The 24443-nt window shown below is 36.1% G+C and overlaps 1 protein-coding gene across 1 annotated transcript; it reads right to left on the bottom strand.

The window, feature by feature from the left end:
* Positions 1-556: 556 nt before the first annotated feature.
* On the bottom strand, positions 557-24422 carry LOC137919300 (ubiquitin-conjugating enzyme E2 W). Its single transcript, XM_068762339.1, has 6 exons — positions 24385-24422; positions 24013-24104; positions 23567-23669; positions 8326-8481; positions 4294-4369; positions 557-1864 (listed from the first exon to the last, which is right to left on the bottom strand). Exons 1-6 carry the CDS (start codon positions 24406-24408, stop codon positions 1851-1853), a joined length of 465 nt encoding a protein of 154 aa, XP_068618440.1. The 5' UTR covers positions 24409-24422; the 3' UTR covers positions 557-1850.
* Between the last annotated feature and the right edge of the window lie 21 nt (positions 24423-24443).

Genomic DNA, 24443 nt, shown 5'->3' with positions numbered 1-24443 from the left:
TATATATACAAATTAAAAAAATCGACAGTTAATTTATTTGTAAAGCATAAAGTAAGCAGTTCAGTTTCCTTTCATAACCTATTACACTACTTACCATTTAATATATTATAATTTAGCACAGACAAAACCGTACCCGTCGAGCGGCTGCTTTCGACACCATTCAAAACTATTATTACATATATCCATTTTATAAACACCATCATCTTTCGTGATTTCTTATTTTGTGCGACGTCATCTTTGACAGCTAAATTTCCCGCCAATTCGTGCACGGAACGCAACTTTTTTTTTTTACAAAAGAACATTTTTAATATCAGTTTCAAAATGCACTATAGTTATTGAAACTATGGACGGTAATGCATGTAGATAATTTAATATTCTCATTGAGAAAGTTATCAAAATGTAATTTATTGTCAACTATTTATTTATAAGCATTTGACATTCACAGACGTTATAACATACAGAAAACTATGGAGCTATAATTTTTGCGCACTCTATGGAGGTGGTATATTTTTTAACCATATTTATGTTTTAAGTATATTTTGACTGTACTAGAACTTATAAAAATTATCGATATATATGCAAAATCACTAATTTATATTCGTAAATAATTATACTTTTTATCAAGTTTGATAAAATGTAATTATATAAATATGTATAAAACATGATTATAAGAAAAAAGCTCGTCATGTCCAAAACTTTATTTTACATCACTAAAAGTTCATTTTTTTATATTTTATAATAGCTTTGGTGCAAATTCATCTTTGACGCAAGATTATGGCCAGGCCTATCCATAATACGCTACCAATGAGTCAAGTTATTTTGGCCATAGCAATCGCAGACAACCAAATGATTTCGAAAAACTAATGGTTGTAAGGAAAGCAGATGGTAAAAGAGCACGTGGATGTTCACTGTTGGTTTGATCAAGCCAAATCTATAACCGAACTCTCCATTACTACTGCTCTGAAGAAAGCAGAGGTAAGTATATGGCATGGATATGGTATGGTAAAAGTCGTTGGTTTCGTCAAGGATCTTTAGAAATTAAGACAAGTCTAATAAGAAGAATAGCTTTAAAAAATCTAATTAATATTTTAGGTTTTTCAAGACTTTTAATTTTAATGTATATTTTTTTAACTTGATTTATAAACGCAACGCAAGTTTCCCCAAGATAAACAACATAATATTTATTAATACTCGAATAACTCAATTCCTCTTGTAAACTGATAGTTGATTTAAAAAACAATTATAATCACGTACGAAATATAAGCATTATTAGGTACGTGATTAAATATATCATACTATTTATTTAAATTTGAACACACTAAACGATTATTCCATTGTTAATATAATTTTTCAATGGTTCCACTTAAGTAGATAATATTGAAGTGTTAAAAAGCAACCTCTAATAGGTGACGCAATAATATTCATAGCTCCATGTTTCTCACTAACTTACGATAAGTGGCGAGATTTCGAGCGCTCTATGACGTGTGATGTTGGATTAGCGCGTTATACATTGCTCGTTAAACAAAGGATTACTGCTATTGTTGGGTGTTGAAACGCGCAATGTAACGCGTATTAGCCACTCATCCTATTAACATATGCAATGGATCGTAAAAGCGCGATATTTAGTGCGAAGTTTGGCGCGCGAAATTGACATGTTTTTTTTTAATTCGTAGCGGTTATGGAGACAAAAGCAGCCGCGGCGCGGGGACACAATTTACTCCACGTGGCCGATGACTCGCCGCACTCGCGTATATACATAACATCATATGTTAACATTTCCGTATCATAACACTTATCACATATTGAGATTTGAACGTCCGTGCCTGAAACAGCAGCGCCGCCCTCTGCTGTTAAACGGAGTCGTCTGGAATAATTAAACATACAATTATTATTTCGAATAGGATATTTGAAGTTTGGTTTTTTTTTTTACACCTCAGATATTATTGTCTGTGCCTTTGTTTATTACAACCAAAATTTACCTTTTTTCAGTGTTACTTGCTTGTGTTATTGCTTACCACCAAACTACTTCTTAACTATTTTTTTTATTTGATTTTTAATGTCATTTAAGTGGTCCTTTTTTTACAACTTTCGTAGATATAAATATGTTTTTATTATATCTCCACGAGATTGACTCAGAATTAATGAGATCGATAGACAAACGAATTTAACCGACATGGGCTAGCAGATTATCAAGATATGGTAGTGGGCAGGCTACATAGAGCGCACATTCTGGAGTCTGAATGGAGCACTATGTCCAGTAGTGAACGTCATACACCTGAAATGATGATGCTGACTCAATACATACTCAATATACTTTATGCTTTGTATAAGAAATAAAAAAAAAATATTTTTTGACTATTATGCGAGTAAAAATAGACAAATGTCGCCATTTTTTTTCTTAACGTTTACGTTACATACATATATATATATATATATATATATATATATACACACACGTACATATATATATAGTCATTATATGTCCGTTTGTAAATTAAAAAAAAAAATTACGTCGTAAATTTCTAATGGTTTACTAGTGTAATTACAGGTAGAATACAGATAAAAAAAATTGTTATACTATTCACATATGCATACATCTGTGTTAGTGACAAAAAATGCTGCAACACCTGGACTGGTGTTTTGAAGAAAAACAATCGCCATTTCAGCCGTATGACGGTCACAGCTGAACGTAATCATCCCACCCAATAAAGCCTTTTACTGTCTGTTCTGCAGAATGCGCTGGATCTTTGATCTCTGTTCGGTGATGTTTTTCTTCGTTTTATTATTGGTTGACTTTGATTCATTAAATGTTCTTAGTGATATAGTTAAGAAGGTAACAATTGTAACTAATTTTATATTTCAAGTTCGTACTTTCTTGCTGCCTTTTGTTACTGTTTGTCTCCAATAAAAAAAATATATATGATGTCATAAATTTAAAGTGCCAATAGGTATTGGAAATTCACATATACTATCGGTTCTTGATTACGAATAGATTAGATTGCTTGTTACATTAGATTAGATAAAACGCGTACAACACCGGTGCAGGTAATGTCGTCTGATTAAATTTAAAAAAAGATTGATAAATTATACATTGAATACTCAATGCGTAATTTATTATATATTTCACAGATTATATAATTTTTTAATCATTATTATTTCAGCCAGTATCCATTACTCTTGTGAGGCTCTTGAGGAGTAGATATAGACCAGAGTTGAAGCTCCTTCGGAAGCTGTTAAGGTTCAATAGATGCTCTCTGCTTATCCACAACTTCTAGCATTACAATGTGGTATTAATGTTATTTATCCATAAAATTTAACTGATCAAGGTTCAGTCATCTTGGCGCCCTTGTTTTGGAATGCTAAGCGAAGGCGGTGGTCCACTTGTGGGAGCCTTCCAATCCAGTTAAATAGTACTACGATGTGTAGTAGTTTAGTATGTGTAGTTTCCCAACGTGGAGCACACGGTCCACAATGTGGAAATTTGGAAGTGGACTCGACGACACCCTTTCGATTTAATATGTAATTGTGTATGTTACATAGTGGCTCGAACCGCGGTTCCCCTGGGAGCCCTCTTAAAGCCGTTAACACCCTGCCCCCTCTGAAATCGCGGAAGCTGCGTCTTCAGGTGACTGATATGTCTACCAGCTTGTCAACTTGTCTTTACTCCACAACCTTGACGCCACCGGCCATCTGTTCTACATGCTATATGGACTGCACATCGCCACAACTAGTTTATCGCATGGGGTATTCTCAGAGTACTTGTATAGGTTTAAGCTCAAAGGTAGTCCCTCGTGCATCTGTGACCCAGCGGTGGACAAGACCGTGGTCCACACACCTACTGTCCCGCATATGAAGGGCCTGTAGAAGTTTTTGCGAAGTGGAAATGGGAGAGTCACACTTTCTTCAGGTGTTGCAGGGTGATGGGTGACGTAATCAGGCATAACGAAACCGTGAAACAGGAAATGTGGCGAGGAATGGGAGGCGATGCGTGAATGCTGTATGCTGAATGATGAGAGAGGGAATGTGAAGGAGGGTGTATGCCTTTGTCCCGAAAACAGGATAAGTAAGGAAGAGTATTTTAAAAACGAAAAAGAATAGCTGATCATCTGGGATATATATCCATACGTCTTCGGACCCGTTTGCTACTGACTTCGAAGATAAATCCTTAGCATAACTCATCAGGTACAGTTTCAGCATTGTCGAAAGCGTACCGACTGTACTTACATCCTACCGTTTGAAATACGTAACATGTGTTTTTCAATAGTTACAATAACGTAAAATTAAATCACGTACCGTGATACCACCACTTGGTTTTCTTAGGATTTTTGTTGCACGTCTTCACGTAGAACGAGTTGTCCGGTGGTCGTTTCTGTAAAATATATACAATGTTTTAGTATTAATGGTCGATTTTATTTAACCCTTTCGCTGCAGATCGCCTAAAAATTAATTACTCTCTCAGTCAGTTGGCGATATAGTAAATTGTCTGTACGAACGACACGTATTTAGTTATGTGACAAAATATCCCCACAGGAAGCGTATGCAGTTGTCGCGCTGGTAACAAACAAATTAATTACCATGATCATGCAATTATTGGCACGATAATGTAAAACAAATGTACGCCGTTTGCTGAAAAAGTGTCTATTGTCGAGCGCTAGAAAGCGCTGTTTGCTGAGATCAAGTATCTATAGTCGAGCGCCAGAAGGCGCTGATCGCTGAGAGAAAGCGTCTATAGCCGAGCGCTAAAAGACGCTGTTTGCTGAGATCAAGTATCTATAGTCGAGCGCCAGAAGGCGCTGTTCGTTGAGAGAAAGCGTCTATAGCAGATCGGCAGAAGGCGCTGTTCGCCGAGATCAAATACCCATAGTCGAGCGCCAAAAGGCGGTGTTCGCAGCGAAAGGGTTAAGGCTTATATGATAGAACCTCTTTTATTAACCCATCTATGCGTATACGGTGATTGATGTTAAAGATGTGTTTAAACGGATGAATTTATAAATCATTTGCTGTCACCATCAAGATCACCGACATAGCTTAAAGAGCTTCTCATCTGAAATTGCCACAATGGGCGGGGAATAGAGCTCCAGTGATAAACGTAAAGAGAATAGGAAAGTAAAAATTGAATTATAAATGAATATAAATGTAAGAATAAAGCAAATGAAGAAATAAAAATATAGCAAAACAGAACAAAATGTAAACCTGTAGACTTCTGGTGGGAAAGGCGACGAAAGTGATGTAATGAATGAAATCAATGAAAGAATTTGTGAAGAATAAAAGACGCTAATAATAATGTTTCTTTTTGTCATAACAGTCCTTTTGTACCCAAGATAGGGGAAGTAAGAGAGGCCTGTAAAAAGGATGAGCCATAAAAAATCTCGTGTCATGTCTGTTTGCAAGTAAAGGACCAATATTTAACCACTTCCGCGTATGCAGTGGTAGTCGTGCAACAAAGTGCATCCGATTAGTGCCAAACACAGCACTAATCGGTGTAACATAACTCATGAAGATGCCCCGTTGAGGGGTGAAACACATGTTGAGTGGTTTAACGGAGGCAGTTTTGTAATTCGCATTATTTGCCGCATGCGCATTTATCAGCGGGCTGGCGGACCGTGCACTTTGTTGCACGACTACCACTGCATGTGCGGAAGTGGCTAAATATTGGTCCTTTACTTACTTAAGATGGACTTCCGCAAGGTAACACCTGATTCCAATAAATATGTCTGTTTGCTTTCGTTTAAATGAATCACCTCTTTAAAAATTGCAAACGACAATTGCCACCACGTTTATCTAAGTTGACGTCACTGTACCAAGATAACAAAGTCCCGGTTTTGACCATAAAAAAGTATTTTGATACAATAGAGTAAGTCGATGTAATTAAAATAAAAACCGGATTTTTTATCAAAAGAAATAAACACATTAGTTATGTAGCAAGATAAGGGGTAGGGAAATGACATAGTCAAGGTCGTGGGTACCTGGATTTGTGCAGCGATAGGCAGGTATTTTATTTATTTGATGAGTGCGAGGGGTCAGGGCATTCAGGGCAATAGACTCAAGTCTCTTGGCAGGAGTAACTATGACTCTTAGCTTTCACCGCCGAGGCCCTAACGTGCGGAGACGACGTTTTTACTCCTAGATCACAATACATGGGACGGTAGTCGATCGGGGTTTGACGGCCGGCCTCATATCGCTAGTATAACGACCCGTATCGGGGCTAGCGCGGGGGGGGGGGGATACGTTCGTCTCTCAACTCCTTACCGGGGTCTGCACGTGGCGCCGTTGCTTTTGACTGATCCGAGGGGGAGGTCCTCAATTAGTAGTTCTGATGGTGGCTGTTTTCAGGACTACCCCTCGCTGGTACCTCCATACAATGCGAGGAACGAAGCGCACTTACCACTAGTGCTATTTGTCTCTGACCTACGGCGCTAGTCAGGCTTGGGAGCGGGTCTGACGAAACCGTCCGGCATGCGGGAGCGCTTAGTTTCACGGCGAAGCATGTCCTGTGCCAGGTTCGAGCTGAGATGCTCGGATAGCCCAGATGGGGGGCACACGTGTCATTCAAGTCTAACCGTTGCCTTCGCGTTCGGCGTGCTACAACGGTGGGCTATCCCCTTTTAATAGACTCGGGCTGAGGACTTTCGACTCTCCCTACCGACCGGGAGGCAAGAGATCATTGCTGGCTTTTTATGGCCAAAAATAGGGGACGCTCTCGAGCGTCTTCTATATCGGGCTGCTGCGGAACTCCCAGGGATTGCTGCCCAATCCCGTCTCCTTGGCAGTCGCCATTTACCATCAATTTGGCACAATGCGTTTTCCTCTTGGAGAGTAAGGGGACATGTGGGCGCTCTCCGCGGTCCGTAACGATTATAGTCGACGTCTACTAAGACGATGGCATCATGATGGTGTACGCTGAAGGTAGCCAAGTTGTAGGGATCCCGGGGTAGCCTCGGCTCGAGCCACTGCATACCATTTGATCGGATCTGTCGGCCTCCACAAGGGGACCTCGGCTGGTCACTCATCGAATACACCCGTTTAGCTTCCAACATAAGGGCGCCAAGTGATCTAAACCACGACTTGGTTTTGCTATAGCCTGGCTTATACCATCACTACCGCCTTCGGAAAGCGCTGGGAGAAAAATGACGGAAAAGACTCAAGGAACTTTCTATCTATAATTATAGAGGATTGGCTATGAAATGTTTTGAACGATGCCCGATAAACGAAAAATAGAAATGAGGATAGGAATTTGAAATAATAAAGTAACTATGATAATAAACAATATGACGAAGGAGCATTATTTCTGTAGAAGTTGTTGCTGTTAGTCCGGGGGATTTTACGGTTTCATCGGTACAGAGTTCACGGAACGGAAGGATCCGTGAAGTTTCAAATTTTTTTTATTGGGTACTTGCATTTCTATAACACGATGACGTTCGTATAAAGGTAGCAGCTCTACAGCTCTACCTGTGTAGAAGTGTGTAGTGTATTGTTGTGTAGGCTTAGGACGGCAGCGTATACTACTCGGCTATCTCAGGGGGGATCCGGATCCTCCAGTTGATCACCCACACTGTTCACGGCGGAAAGCCGCCCACCAATGCAGATGCCAATGGTGCGTGATATTATGTATCATTATGAAGAACGCGGTGTCGTTTCGATCGTGCATTGTCTCGCACGTGCAGTGGCTTTTGAAGTTGTTGGAGTAGCGCTTACAGTGCAGCGTGTGTGGTATGGCGCCTGTTTTGTAGGATCTCTGTAATGGGCGTAATGATGGAAGTGCGGGGAGAGTAGCTTGATACGCTTTCTACGAGTTGATCTGGGTGGGAGATGGCTGACTCAAAGAAGGTCTCTGAGTAAGCCTGTGTCTGTCGTTGTGAAGAACGACATTGAGCTGGAACCGCACAGCGCCGGCAGCAATCCAGGTGAAGCGGTTCTGTAGCGTTTACAAGGGTTGGAATATTGTTGGCGAATACAGTGTTTGCGTAGGAGAAAACAGGTCTTACGCAAATTTTGTAAAAATGTGGCGAAGAAAGAGAGGCGATGAATGGAATGTTAACGAAAGGAAGAGGATAAAAGAAAATATTATGAAGGACAGAAGATGGTAGTAATAGAAATTGTAAAAGAGGAGAGTGGAGAACGCATATAAAAAATCAAAATTGTAAAATAAAGTTCCCGTCCCAAAAACGGCGCCATATAAAATTACATTCCTCATCATTTTTCCTTTGTTATCACTTACATACAAGTCCTTTATACAGTTGCCTATTTCAATGCAATATTGGTGCCTGATCACCGCCAACGCCTATTTGGTGACATGATGTGGAAGTCCAAGGAGAGCATACTGACCTTCTCTTTACAGCTACTAAGCATGGAGACGATGGACAAACACACAGACTGCACAGAGAGCGCCGGCGACCAGTCGTCCGTCAATATGGACAGACAGATGTGCCCGTTGGAATACACGTGCGGGTGCACCGGGATATTGTTACCGACGAATGTTACCTGTAACAATGCATTAGTATATTGTCTTTGGTGCAATCAAACTAGGTTACTTGATGTTACAAGTCAACATGAACATAGGTCCCACAATGTTACATAGGTACCACAATAACATCCGAGACATAAGGAAGCCGGTAGATTGTTCCATACTCGAGCTATGCGGAACAGGAACGTAGAATCGGAACACTTTGTACATCCCCAAGGGAGCTTCACCGTATAAGTGTGGTAAGGAGCAGACTTCTTTTCCTATAGAGTAACGGAGATGGTGGGAAAAGGGGTTCCGCAGGGAATTCTCCAAAATGAATCCTATAGAAAATTGACCGACTAGTTGCTAGCTTCTCGTACCCTCCTATCTATTTTGGGACAGGGACTTTGTTTTTATTTAATATTTTTCCGCGCTCTTCTATCGTTCCTCCTATGATCTTTCACTTCTTTATTTTCTTTCTTTCTACAATTCTTCTTTATTTCCCTTTCATATTCATTTTTCCTTTTATTCCATACCATACTTTCTTCTCCTCTCACCGTAACTATTACAATTTCTTTGTTTTTATTGTATATCACATTGTTGATCTATTCTAGGTATACATTTTTGTGTATTATTTTATTTACGTGCCTATTGTATGTATTTTTATATGTATTTTTACAATTCTATTTACAATTTTTTTAATTTTAGCTCAACTTGTTTCTTTTAATTACGTTTTCCGTAATCGTTCTGCACATTTTTAGGAACGTTGGTCTTGCTTCCATGTCTTTGATTAGCGATGCCATAGAGTCCTCGCTAACCTTATTGCCTAACCGGCATTCGAAGTCGACCCGGAGTCCACCGAATGCGGGACAGTGGGTTATCAGGTAGACCAGACTATCCTCGCCCGGTTCACAGAAGCACGAAAGGTCCTGCTTGAGCTTAAACAGGTGAAGATACTCGGAGAACCCCTCGTGCCCCGTGAAGAGCTGGATCAAATTCGCGTCACCTCGATACTGCGGAGCACGCGATAGATTGAGACGGCGTCCGGGAAACTTCACAGCTCAAAGCTAGCAGCTCTAGCTTTGAGCTGTGAAGTTTCATAGAAACTGACTCATGTATACGTACATAATCAAGAGTACCTAATCAAGAGCTACGATCTGATATTTAGTCGCGCCATCCCAAAGATGGCAGTAGTTCACACGGAATAATTGGGTATAGGTGTATAAATTTTAAAGCGGTGTATGTATTTCTAAAAAGAGTTTTTAAAGTACATGTAACTATATTATTGCGGCTCCGTTCTCGTTCCACAGAGTCGCGTTTCACGTTGACATTGAACTGTAGCGTGCCACGAGGGGATAATTCCGAAAAGAAACACGCAGGACGATGAAGTTAACAAAAACTAAGTGTTTACACTACACATATTACAACTAAAGAATTATAAGACTATGCTACGCTTCGAGATACCGTGTCAGAGAGAGAATGCTGTTGGTTACGGTGCCCCAGTCCCTGCTTTTATTTACACGGGCCTGTGCGCTGGTGAGAGAGATATCTAGGCGTGGGACGCGGGGTGTGATTCCGCGTTATCACGCAGGTGCGGGGCGCGGGGGAAGGGTTTTGCGTATGGCTGTCTGCGCAAGACCAGCCGTCCGCAACATATACACCAATACCTCGCTTTGCGTCGTTTCGTTTTGCGTTTTTTTCGAAGTTGCGTCGCTGCTTAATTAGTACTAATTTTCACTGTGCATCGTTAGATTCCGAGGTTGCATTGCTTGGGTTCGTCTTTAATTTTTTTTTAAATTTTCCTTTTTTTTCTAAAAGATGACAACACTTGTTGCGCCATGCCATCAAAACTCGGGGATTCTCTTTCTAACTAAAAATCGACGCAATATTAATAGTTTTATTGTCACTTTGTTTTGCTAATTTTGGAGTTCAACTTCAATTACTTAGTGTATTGTGCTTTTTTTAAAAAGAGTATAATAAATTTATGTAAACTTTAACATGTTGTTTCTGGTTACAAAAAAGTAAATATTACTCCAATTTATTTATTGGCAGAGTTATTTTATTTTTGCTTTTGAAATGTTTACTTTGTTCAATTTTCTTTTTAAAATGTAGTATTTTCGTGACCCTGGAACCTATCTTCGATCTTTACATGGTTTGCTATAGAAAATCTTAATTCACTTAGCGGCGTTTCAATTTGCGTCGTGTTTTTTTGGAACGTAACCACGACGCTAAGTGAGGTATTGGTGTATATTTACCATCAGTCCATGCAGATTTTGTACTGTTAGTAGCTTGTTCCAGTACAAACATTTCATATTTCAGACTTATTATTTTACACATGGTGTTTGAAAATAAAACGGCGTGCTTTTAAGCCTGGCAAATGAGCTATACACTCGTCTTTATATCTTTTATGTCTATAACCAATCACCTTTTATATTTCTTGATGTATGTATTATATCTTAAACAATTTTTAAACGGTTTCATTTAGTTCGACCCGTAACGAAATTTATTGGTTTATTTTGGTCAAAATTAGAAATTGAATTTTAAACACCTTCCCAGATTGATCTGAAATTTAGTACACACATTTAATTTAGATAACAATACAATATTATAAACTCAATAACATTATAAATCTAAGATGGCCGCCGATACAAAATGGTGGATTACATATTTTTCCTTAACCCCCTCAATATGGGTATCAAATGAAAGGGCTACACTAGTAAAACACGATGATTATGTCAAAATTTAAAATTCAAAAAGGACGCCGTTTCAATATGGCGGACTAGGCACATATTTTTCCACAACCACCACAATATGGGTATCAAATAAAACCGTTTAATTTAAAAGTTTTTATACCGATTTTTATTACTTCTTATCTTACTCTACCGGTGTCATTTCTGTAGCCTACAAACCCAAATAACTCGAGTGATTATTTGCCAACGCTCTGTTATCGAAAAGGACTTCGTTATAAAACCTTGCAAATAAACCAATGCAAACAGGAAAGTTAAGAGGATACTTCAAATATATTCAAACCTCATTACAATAGCGTGCAATTTAGATGACTCATTGTAAGATTTGCACGCGAACTTTGCAAGTGTACGCTTCAGGTGTTTATAGGCGAAAGATCTTTCTAGAGGTTTTCTAATTTCATTTTTTTACATTAAAGTCAGATTAATAAACTACACTGTACTGTAAAGACCAGGTAGAACTGATCTACCTCGGAGGCTTTCTTTACACTCTCCCATACTACCTTTGTGTCGTTTTGTCAGTCGTATTGCGTGCGACTGAGAAAACGCTCTACGAAACCGAAATTAGCCGATTGTTTCTTTCTTAAGGTCTATATGCTATATTTATCGCCGGGTACTGTACCATTGTTAGAATAAAAAATAAAGGACGAGAACATCATCTCACTGGTGATTAAAAATAAAATATATGCACGACTACTTCCGCTATGCAGCAGTAGTCGTGCAATCACCAAACACTTAGTGCACTTGGCACTGGTCGGTCCAACATCTCCTGAGGATGCCCCGTGGAAGGGTTAAACATGTGTAGAGTAGATTAACGGCGGTAGTTGTGTTTCGCAATGTTTACCACACGCGCATTTATCAGCGGGCTGACGGGTGGTGCACTTCATTGCACGACTACTGCTGCATAGCGGAAGTAGCTATATATTAGTCTCTTTCTTACTTAGGATGGACTTCCGCCAGGTAACGCCTCATTCTATTAGATACTCTAGATATTTTTTGAACATTAGAAAATACTTTAGCACCGGTACGTAATACCTGGTTGGAATTACTTTAAATTGGACACGAAAGATGTAGTTTTACTATAAGAATAAATATACTAGTTAAAAAAAAAAACAAAGTTAGATATATTTTTAACAGACCATCTTCTATCATCATAACAACACGCCCTCTGCAAGGCAAAGACCTGCAAATATATCTTTGGGGAGATATACCATAATCATCACTCTTGGCATGCGGGTTAGCGATCTTGGTGTTGTATTATGGTACGCATAGGATACCACTGACCATCTTTTAAAACAGAGTTCCTCAAACTTTTTTGTGTCGTAGACCCCTTGCCATGTTTTTCCCTGTTGGGTAGACCCCCTAATTACCTGATATTGATTTCATGTAAATTTCTAACTATTGAAGTTTAGTGTTAAAAACTTAAAGTAAAAACACATGTTAATTTATACATTTATTAATTGAATTAAATTAAAACTACTCAAAATAAAATTTTGTATCTGTTGTCTCTGTGTCACAAAGCGAATACCACCATCCTACAACTTACACAATTTTATAAACATATATAATAATTATTTTACTTCATAGGTACTTTTATAAATAATGTAAATGTTTTGATATAATAAGATAGTATGATGTAAGTAAATAGGTACTATCAGTGTATGTGTTGAGATCAACTATCATGGACCCCCATTTTCATTTCATGGATCCCCAAATTTTTTTTCGTTGACGTAGACCCCTTGTAGGTTGACATAGACCCCCAGGGGTCGATATGGACCACTTTGGGAATCACTGCTTTAGAACATAGATGCACAGACTGCGGCCAGTCAGTCGAATACTGGTGGCCCGCCGACAGCAAAAATAATACTCTCGTACATTCGAAAAATATTGAATTCTATTCCAGAATATAACCAAAAAAAATTTAATTACCTATACTTCTGGCGGCCGGCCCGCCATCAGTTCGTGATTTGCCCGAGTGGCCCCTAGTCTTAATAAGTCTGTGCAGCCATGATTTAGAAACTTGAACACAGTGTGAATCATATATAAGGCTGTATCTCTGAAATCGAACCAGCAACCTACTATCGCAAGTCTCAGTCTGCTATCGCTGTGCTCACTGGTAAATGCTTAAAACTAAACATACCATAGCGGGTCAAATGACCCACTTTTAACTCAGCATCAAGAATTATTATTTCTTTGTGTTTGTAATAGAAATTATCAATATACTATTCTGTTTAACTATAATACATTTTATTTTCCTGTCGTTCCTAATAACTATATTTAATACATTCAAGTAGGAAATATAGAGTCATTTTACCCGTTATGATAGAAATAAGTGCCTACTAAGTGTTGGTATGATAAGTGTTAATTATATAACCTAAGCAAAGGTTTCAAATCGATGCGAATCTATACAAGGAAAGAACTAGCTCTAACTATAGCATGTTAGCATCCAAAAATATGCAAGATGCTATAAACTCTGCTATAAATAGCGCATTCTGCCGTCATCATTGTACTGTGACTAATTACTATGCTAACATGGTTTATGTTAGCTAAGGTGTCGTTTGATCGTTGATCTCTTACGATAAATTCTTTATCCGATTTGTCTTTATGATTACTTTGAATTATGACTACTTTGTCTTTCAACTAATTTGTCATTGTTTAATTTTTCTTACGACTAATATTTCCTGCAACTAATTTTCTGTTATGTCGTTAGTCTAGTGATTAATTTGTCTCACGACTACTATTTCCGTGTTAATGGTTTGTCTTACAAATGGTTTGTGTTATAATTATTTTTTCTTACGACTGATTTGTTCTTAGGTGTTTTGTCTAGTGACTGACATAGTTTAATTTGTATTTCGACTAATATTTTCCTGCGACTGATTGGTTGCAATTTCGTTAGTCTAGTGATTGATTTGTCATTGACTAATTTGTCTTGCGACTAATATTTCCTATTAATAGTTTGTGTTACAATTAATTTTTCTTACGGCTGATTCGTTCTTCCGTGGTTTGTCTAGTGACTGACATAGTTTAATTTGTATAACGACTAACATTTCCTGCGATTGATTTATTGTTATGCCTTTAGTCTAGTGATTAATTTGTCTCACGACTAATATTTCCTAATGGTTTGTCTTACAAATGGCTTGTTACAATTAATTTTTTTACGACTGATTTGTTCTTACGTGGTTTATCTAGTGACTAACATAGTTTAAATTGTTTTACGACTAATATTTCCTTCGATTGATCCTTCTTACGACTAGCTTATGTTACGACTAATTTGTGCTATACATAATTTTCCTTAAGATGCATTTATTACACGATGTTTCTACGTAGACGAATGAAAGTAACCAACACTGCCCAGGGAATTGTCAAGATGAAATGCTAGCGGAAAAGCCACGTAGCGCGCGGAACAGATGAACATTTGGAGTGGAGGTCATGGAACTATAAAACCAGCGAAGGATATCTACCCAAATGGTTGAGACCACATAAGCGTAGGGCTTTGAACTATAAAGTGGACAGACGACATTGTTAAGGCGGTAAGGAAAATCTATGGTCGAAGCCATGCCCAACAGTGGACGTCTTTCGACTGAAACGAATATGATAATGCACACATCTATGTACAGTAATACCCCGCTTTACGCGAGGGATACGTTCCAAAAAAAATCGCGTTAACTGAAATTCGCGTATAACGAGGTTTATGATTAAACATAGTCAAAAATTATTACAAAAATATACAAATCATTTTAATCAATCACTTTAATTCTAGGAACACATACTCTTATTTTTTACGGAAAAATACATCTATTGTCTTTTGGGTAACGTTTTGTTTACGTTCTTGTAAAATACGTTCATAACACCCAACACTGTTTTTAATTGTTTAACAGATGGTCAAGACATCATAGAGAAATTGATGACTACATTATATTTATACGCACTCTTTCGCGTAATTCGAGGCATTTGAGCGCGAAATTTGCAATTCGCGTTATAGTGAAACCGCGTATAACGGGGTCGCGTAAAGCGGGGTATTATTGTATATGTAAGACGTTCACCTCATAAAATTAATGCCTGTCCATCATTGTTTTAACACATTGTCGGTGTTTTTTTACATCAATGTTGTTATCTCTGTCGGTGACCATGTAGTGCAATTATTCGTTAGTATATTACAAACTGTTTTTCTCGCTTATAAGAGCCGCCGAATCTTTTGTTGTAATTTTTTTTAATAATAATAAAAACGATGGTGGAACGCAATGAAGGATCTTTCAGTGATTATGAATCATTGTGGTAGCTGTGATGATGATATTGCAACAGAGAGCGACTCAGATATTAGGCCACCAAAATATTGAATAAGATGTATAGCATCAGATAGTGACGACGCTTTGAAAGAAGAGTGGAACGCACATGATGTTATACCAAACTTACGGAATTATTTAAATATTCCTGGTTCAACTATTGAACTTGGTGACGCTCCGACTGTCAGTACAAGCGGCGACGGACTGAGCTCACTCTGTGTTTGACACTAATCGATGTAACATAACTCCTGATGATGCCCCTTGGAGGGGTGAAACACGTGTTGAGTGATTTGACGGTGGCGGTTGTGTAGTTCGCATTGCTTGCCGCATACGCATTTATCAGCGGGCTGGCGGGCGGTTGCACTTTGTTGCACGACTACCACTGCATGTGCGGAAGTGGCTAAATATTGGTCCCTTTCTTACTCTTTGATTTAGTCGCCACACAAACCAACAGGGGCGTCTCTAGCTCGTATAGCGACCGTATGCAATGAAACCCTAGCGCCCTCTAGGCCTGACCGTTCCCCGGCTATAACTATCAACTTTGTCGTCGTAACAAAGAAAGTTTTATCATATTCCAACAAGCTATTTTATAAGTAGGTATAGCTTACAGTGTGGTGTTCGTTACGGCCTTTCTTCTTATGACGGCAGAATAACACTCATTGTTTTTATGCCTGTAGCACATCTCTGTTGCGAAGCGGCGAACCGCGATAGTTCATGTTTCGTCTTGTGTTTTGAGTTATATGGACAGCGAAACAGAAGCGAAATATATCGAATTTCTGTTCCGCTATCTCAGGGGGCGTGCGCATTGCACACCCTGTACTAAAGGTTTTTTTTTAATTTTAATTTTACATAACTTTCTCTAACATAGTCAAAGCCTTAATATCTATTTACAATTTCTAGACAGAGGGGAGAAATCCTCAATAGGACGCCTGGGAATGGAGGGCCCAGGCAGTGCCAGACTTTAACTGACTACCTCTCCTCCCCCGGCTCTGTTACAATTAAGTCTTTAGTTTTTTGCTTATTCTATAATATTAATTCTTATTTACTAGCTGATCTCGCAAACGTTGTTTTGCAAAAAAAATTAAAGTTTTTAATTAACAAATGTAAGATAAGGGTTGATCGTAGAGGGGTGAAAATTAGGTTTGTATGTATTTTTGTATGCTGTATCATAATAAAATAAAAACCAAAAAAATTGTCTAAAAAATTAAAAATAAAATTTAGGGGTGGACCACCCTTATCACTTAGGGGTATGGAAAATAGATAGTAGTCGATTCTCAGACATACTGAATACGCATGTAAAATTTGGTAAAAATCGGTCAAGCCGTTTCGGAGGAGTTCAAGTTCGAACACTGTGATACGAGAATTTTATATATTAGATATTACACTTATTATTTTCTTAAGCTACATGTATTTATTAATCTATACTGCACTATAGGTTAAGCCGCCCCTGCAGACAGATTTGTATCTTTCTCATATGAAAGAGTTAAATAAAATTTATGCAAGAACGATGCCCGGCCAGTGACACGAGATAAATCTTCAGTAAAATTACCAGGTCCACAACGTGTTAAGAATCACGTGACCAAATAAACTGACCTTTCGCGTATCTCAATGACCCACCAATTAACATCCATACGAGAAAAACTGCACAGACCTACCAACAAGTAATAACTATTTAAAATTCCACGTAATCATTGTGCGGTATGTCATCTTCATTTACATATCGCGCGAGTGTTCCGCAAGATAATGTCGTAATAAAAAAAATTCAACTAGACAATAATATTGCACGCAAGTGTACCTGTCCCAAAGTAAAGTCAGTATAAAAAAAATGTATTTCTTCTAAACATTTTATATTGCATGTTAAGTATACCTGCCTCAAAGTACAGTCGGTATGAAAAAAAAAGTATTTCTTCTAGATAATTCATATTGTACGCAAGTATATCTGCTTCAAAGTACAGTCAGTATGAAAAAAAATTATTTCAACTAGATAATTTATATTGCACACAAGCATACCTGCCTCAAAGTACATTCAGTACGAAAAATAATGTATTTCAACTAGATAATTCATATTGCACGCAAGTATACCTGCCTCAAAGTACAGTCAGTATGAAAAAAAATGTATTTCTTCTAGATAATTTATATTGCACGCAAGTATACCTGCCTCAAAGTACAGTCAGTATGAAAAAAAATATTTCAACTAGATAATTTATATTACACGCTAGTGTACCAGCCTTAAAGTACAGTCAGCATGAAAAAAAAATTCTTTTTTTCTAATTTATATTGCACGTTAAGTATATCTGCCTTAAAGTACAGTCAGTATGAAAATATTTATTTCAACTATATTATTCATATAGTACGCTAGTGTACCTGCCTTAAAGTACAGTCAGTATGAAAAAAATGTATTTTTATATAGACTACTACTACTAGGTAATAAAAGAGACCAAAGCTTGGAATTTCTAAAACATAAAGGGAAGGTCGCGAAACTAGATAGTTCATGGATTGTGAATGAAAGATGTTGCTGAAAAAAATTATTATTGTTAGATGTAATGACTGCTTCAAGCGGCAGAGGTACGAAGATGTAATAATAAATATAATATTATTAACATATCCCATGCCATGTGGGGCGTATACGACCCCCGCTGCACTTTCCATTCAGGCCATTTGCAGTTCTCATTGAAAAACAAAGGATTCTTAAACAAATGAATTGTAGGCTCGAATATATATAACTTCACATATATGCGCGTATGTATTGCATATTAAAATTTATAACATTTCCCCGCTATTTACAGCTTTGCAGTATTGACAAAAACTACAGCATACATCTTACGCGATTTTTTTTAATTTTTAAAGTGTGGGTTGTACACGCCCCACGAGGTCTGAATGGAAAATCTTAGAAAATTGCCGCGACACGGAGCGTGTTAATAGTATTGGTGGGTAACATCACTACCTATTCTATGATTACCCTCATTTAATAATGACTTGCACAAGCACCCTCACATCATTTTAATAAATATTTACAAACATTATCGATTAAAACATTCACTAATTTCTTAAGTTTTTTTTTTAAATTATAATCCAAAATATCTTTATTTAAATAGACATTTACATGCGCTTATAATCTGTGAAAAATTTTAACATTATAAGTAGTAAGCTACCACCGTCCAGAAACTAGACCAGTGATTCCCAAAGTGGTCTATATCGACCCCTAGGTCTACGTCAGCGAAAAAAAAATTAGGTGTCCACGATAGTGGATCCCAACACATACACTGATAGTACCTATTTACTTACATCATACTATCTTATAATATCAAAACATTTACATTATTTATAAAAGTACCTATGAAGTAAAAAAAAATATTATATATGTTTATAAAATTGTGTAAGTTGTAGGATGTTGGTATTCGCTTTGTGGTCGCAATATATTTTGAACATACACTAAACTTCACTACAGTTAGAAATTTACAGGAAATCAATATCAGGTAAGTAGGGGGTCTACCCAACACGGAAAAACATGGCAAGGGGTCTACGACACAAAAAAGTTTGGGGAACTCTGAACTAGACCAATGCTCTTTTAAATGAAATCTATCTATTTTTCACGTGTACATTATAATATCAACCATGTAAATGAGTCAACAAACCAAGTTCAATACATTTAGATCGAAACACTTGAATTCTATGAAGATTTATTTACTAGTACACCAATACCTCGCTTTGCGTCGTTTCATTTTGCGTTTTTTTCGAAGTTGCGTCGCTGCTTAATTAGTACTAATTTTCACAGTGCGTCGTTAGATTTTCGAGGTTGCGTTGTTTTGGGTTCGAGTCTTTAATTTTTTTTTTAAAAAGATGGCAACACTTTTGTTTCTAATTGCGCCATGCTATCAAAACTCGGGGATTCCTTTTCTAACTAAAAATCAACGCTATTTTAATACAGCTTTATTTTCACTTTGGAGTTCAGTTTCAATTACGTAGTGTGTTGAGCTTTTTTTTAAGAGAGTAATAAATTTATATAAATTTTAACGTGTTGTTTCTGGTTACAAAAAAGGTATATAATTTTCCAATTTATTTATTGGCAGAGTTGTATTATTTTAGTTTTATAAATGTTAACTTTGTTCAATTTTCTTTTTAAAAAGTAGTATTTTCGTGAACCTGGAACTTATCTTCGATATTTAGATGGTTTGCTATAGAAAATCTTAATTCACTTTGCGGCGTTTCAATTTACGTCGTGTTTTTTTTAACGTAACCACGACGCAAAGTGAGGTATTGGTGCATACTTGTCATTTTATATTTAAAACTAATAAATGAAGGTGGTGTCATGACCCATCTAGGCTTTTCTATAATTCCTACACCCTCCTATGTAACATACATAATTTTTATTTTAAAGCGAAATTGTTAAACTCGTGTCGTGTTTGCTTTTGAATTGCCCACTTTAATCAAATTGCCCGTCTGTGGGGCGCTGATACCACGTTGGGAAACTCTGGTCTAAAGCCTCTAGTGAAATTATATATACACCATTCATTTCAAGAAAATATAAACGAATCTATTTCAACAAGAAGTATTTTTCTTAAACGCATTTATTTTTAAGTTATATAAAGTTTTAAAAACAATAAGTAACTTTACACATATGCTTACATGGTCCTACCATGAAAGATTTGTACGAATTTTAATTTATTTTTATATCATATATTCATCGTGTCAATCACTATTTTTCATATATTTGAAATTATGCAGCATAATCAAAAACATCTGTTAGAGAATCTCTAGCTTTTAAATATAAAAATATATCCTCCATATAACGCAATAAATCACAAAAATATATCAATATATTAATGACTGTAAAAAAAATTAAAAACTTGTTACAAATTAAAAATGTTTGTCTAAAATGAGAATTGAACCCATAACGCTAGTCGGGTATTCTATCCACAGCACTACAATACCCGGCGATAAATATTGCACATCGACCTTTGGAAAGAGATAATCGGCTAATTTCGGAATCATAACAGATATGAAACCAATGACATAAACATTATGCTATATTTAGTGACCCAATATATGTTGGATGCCTTATCAAACATATATTCTTTAAATATGATAATGCATGTATTTAACTATTAAATAAAGTACAAGAAAGTTATGCAATTTCGGGAAAATTAAGCAAGATTGATTATTGTACAATTAGGATTTATAATTTAGGTATTTTTTAATAGCCCTTTGTTTTTGGGACCCCTTTGTTCGCTTCTATATGTGGAACATGGACTTTGGTTACAAGGATAAAATATAACATCTCTAAAACAGGATATTGTGAAGAATTTATATATATATATATATATATATACATATATATATATATATATATATATATATATATATATTAGTATGTTTGTATATAAGTCAATATAACACAATAATAAACAAAAACATTTTTATTTATTGTTGTGTTATATTTATAAAAAGTATTACACCATACTATGTATTATACCTTACTTATTAAAGCATATATGCTATTTATATATGTTTTGTATGTTTGTTTATGTATTTGTTGTGCATGTTAACTACCCATTATTTATACTTCCACCTTTTTTATACTAAGTTTATCTGTAAAACATTGCCTTATGTGATAAGACCGCCTATTTACTTTTTTGTTTATTATTATGAAACTATTTATATGTTTTCTATACAATAAAGCATATTAAATTGAATACTTCAACTTTAAAGTTTTATGCAGGCAAATAAGCCATACATTTATATTTTAAAACTTTTGCACCAATAATAAATCACCCTGTATAGAAGTAAATTCTTATTACTCCGAATCACACCATAACTTGAGCATGACTAACAATTTCATTTATCTTTTTTTCATACATTTGCACATTTTTATTTCAGACATTCTCTGCGTTTACATTTCCAAAGAACTACTAGCTTGTTATTTCAAAACGAATACCTGATAATTAAATTTTCCTGCACTGCATATGAGACTTGATAAGACTTATATTATTTAATTACGCTATTGAATCAAATTCAAACATACACAAGGAAGTTTAAACATAACCTGCTCCAGAGTGCAACACAATTTTGTTCCTCATATTCATAAACTTCAAGAGGTCTAAAAGATCTCCTAATACAATAAACATGTTAATATAGAAAAATTATAATATAACGTCGATATATAAGTTGCTTGGGAAGTCTGAGTGTTTGTGCATTTTGGAAATCCCGTTCTTGTATTCAAAAGGCATGAATATTATATATTTCCTCTCTTGATAATAAAATTAATGTTGAAGTGTAAATAAACACTATGTTTTGTAATAACATTGTATGTTAATGTTGAAATTGCCTATATATAGCTAAAACAATGTTTGTCTGGTCAGCTAATCTCTTACAGGATGATTAGTTATAGGTATAAATGCTTTACAGGAGATGATTGATAGATCATTTATTAGCAACCCTGTATAAAGTGATCACTGTGAAATATGTAAGTTTTTTTCCTTTAGAATATGACAAGACAATTACTTCTCTCAGTGTAAAACCTACAAGGACAGATAGTAAACAATATTAAACATTTATAGTAAACAATGTAGTAATTTGAATTTTAAGATCAGTTCTATTAGGGAGACCGGAAAGTAATATTGTTTCCATTGACATTTTTTACAGAAAAACCAATTGATTTTTACCGCTCCTTCTTTGAAAATTTGTACACTAGAATGTAGTCGCATGAGTTTAACTCAAGAAAGTGACATTACTTTCAGTCCCTCTAATATATTATTATCATATTGTTTATTATATCTGAAATTACTTGAAGGCTATGGTGTCATACATATAGTGTCAAGGCATAAGCTTCCTCAAAAAATACCTATAAGGGATATATCCTAATTGCCATGCTTGGTGGGCAGATTGGTGATCACAGTGTGGTATTGTGGTACACAGAGGATATTGCTGCCAATCCTCTGGAAACTTGTTTGTGAGCATTGGCAAACCGATATGATTAATCCACAAAACAAACTTTTAATCACAGGTCTCAGTCCTCTTCTTCTAGGCTATTACTGCTCAAATTAATTATATTACATTCAGAATATGGTATTCCACGATTGACAGTAAATGATCTATGTATTTACTCCTTTTAAGCTTTTACAACTGTTTGAATCACCATGCATAAAATTCAAGAGAGCATTTAGTGCACACCAATTGTTGCTCTGACTAGATGACTCTGTTTGGCACTAATCAGTGTAACATAACTCCTGAAGATACCCCGTGGAGGGGTGAAACACATGTTGAGTGAATTAGCGGTGGCAGTTGTGTAATTTGCATTGTTTGCCGCATACACATTTATTAGCGGCCTGTGCACTTTGTTGCACAACTACCACTGCATGTGTTTTTCTTACTTATCAATATTTCCATTTATTTATTGTTTTAAATTGCAAAATCATAAATAAGACTCTTAATTTTTAGTGATATGCAGTGCTTGTAGAGTCAAATCCCGTATTCATATGATTAAACATATAATTACATTAACTTACATAATATTTAGTCAAACATATGTATTGTGTGCATTCAAGCAAGGGTGGTTAGGAGAGCCCTGTGTTGCTTCCAAGTAATCCTTCCTTCACTACACTATACCTACATGGGTATATTCTCACACTTCTGAACCTCATAGATGTAACTGGAATACAATCAACCACGGTAAATTTTAAGCTCAAATTTGATACTGTATGAAGCCTATATCGGCTAGCAGCATAACAACAATTACATCAAATATAACTTATGTATCTCTTGGTTACTGAGAACTTTCAAAACTACCCACTTAAGTAGATGATCAAGTATAACTCAGATAATCTTTTTAACATCAATGGCAGACAATGGACGCTACCCATGTACAATGAGTCCAGTTGGAAATTTATAGGGGAGGCCTATATCTAGTAATGGATGTGGTATAGTTGAAGTGCTGATGATAAGACTTTAATACACTGTTAGAAGATTACCTATGTGTTGTATATGATTATTAAAAGCTAGTTTGTGTGAAAATAAACCTGGAAAAGGTTTTTGTGGTACTGTCATGTTATGTACATGAACAATACCTATCAGGTTGTAAAAATAATACTATATCTTACCTCCGGAGAATCAAATGGATATTTGTTTGTAAATTTGAACTGCAATACAAATTTCTCCCCTTCATATAGTGTGCCTGGAACCCCTTCCATGTGAACAGTCCACCTGCCAAATATTTTACTAGCATAAACAACCTTGTGTAGATCATACAACTCATTTTATTTTTCAACAAAATAGTGCATTTTTAACAGGCCCTAAGATCCCATGTGGTACAAATAGACACCAGAGGTCTAGTCTAATACGTAGTTTGATTGATAAAGGGTTGTTATGATATTAATCCAGTAATTTTTATAAAGGAACAAATCACAAGAAAATTGTGATTGAAATTTGAAGGTAGGGTCAAAAAAATTTTGTATAAAAAGAAAACATTACATTCTATGAGTATGCGACTGAGGATAATTTTAAAATTTGAATTTACGAGAAAACCTGAATGAAATACTATACTTACAGTGTTAGATTTTGACTAGCCTGGTCTCCGTCCACCGTCACACCTGGGGGAGGCTCTTTCATAAGAGACATTAATTCTTTCTGTAATCTCCGCTAGAAAAATTAAACAATGCATCTCTTATTAATGTATTTAAAAAGAATTTTGCAATCTTTTCCGCTTGACACGAAACGTATTTCAACAGAACAACAATAGTTATTCTGACAAGAAATCTTAAAAGATCTGTCAAAACAGTTAACGTTTGCTCCGAACATTTAACGTGTAATCAATATTGCGGGAAAGTAAATAATAATAAGTTACTTTTAATTATCAATTCAAATAAAAATGTTTACAAAAACTATTGTATAACGTAATATTTTTAATATTTTTACACACCTCAGACGGAGACATAGCCGCCATTATACCAATAGAGACGTTTGTTTGATGTTACTATA

Source organism: Battus philenor, unplaced genomic scaffold, assembly GCF_028537555.1.
Source record: "Battus philenor isolate CCGP_79_NKW_IND1 unplaced genomic scaffold, ilBatPhil1.0.hap1 SCAF_16, whole genome shotgun sequence".
NCBI classification, from domain to species: Eukaryota; Metazoa; Arthropoda; class Insecta; order Lepidoptera; family Papilionidae; genus Battus; species Battus philenor.
Note: the sequence above shows the minus strand (reverse complement) of the source record. Positions and strands in the feature narration are given on the sequence as shown.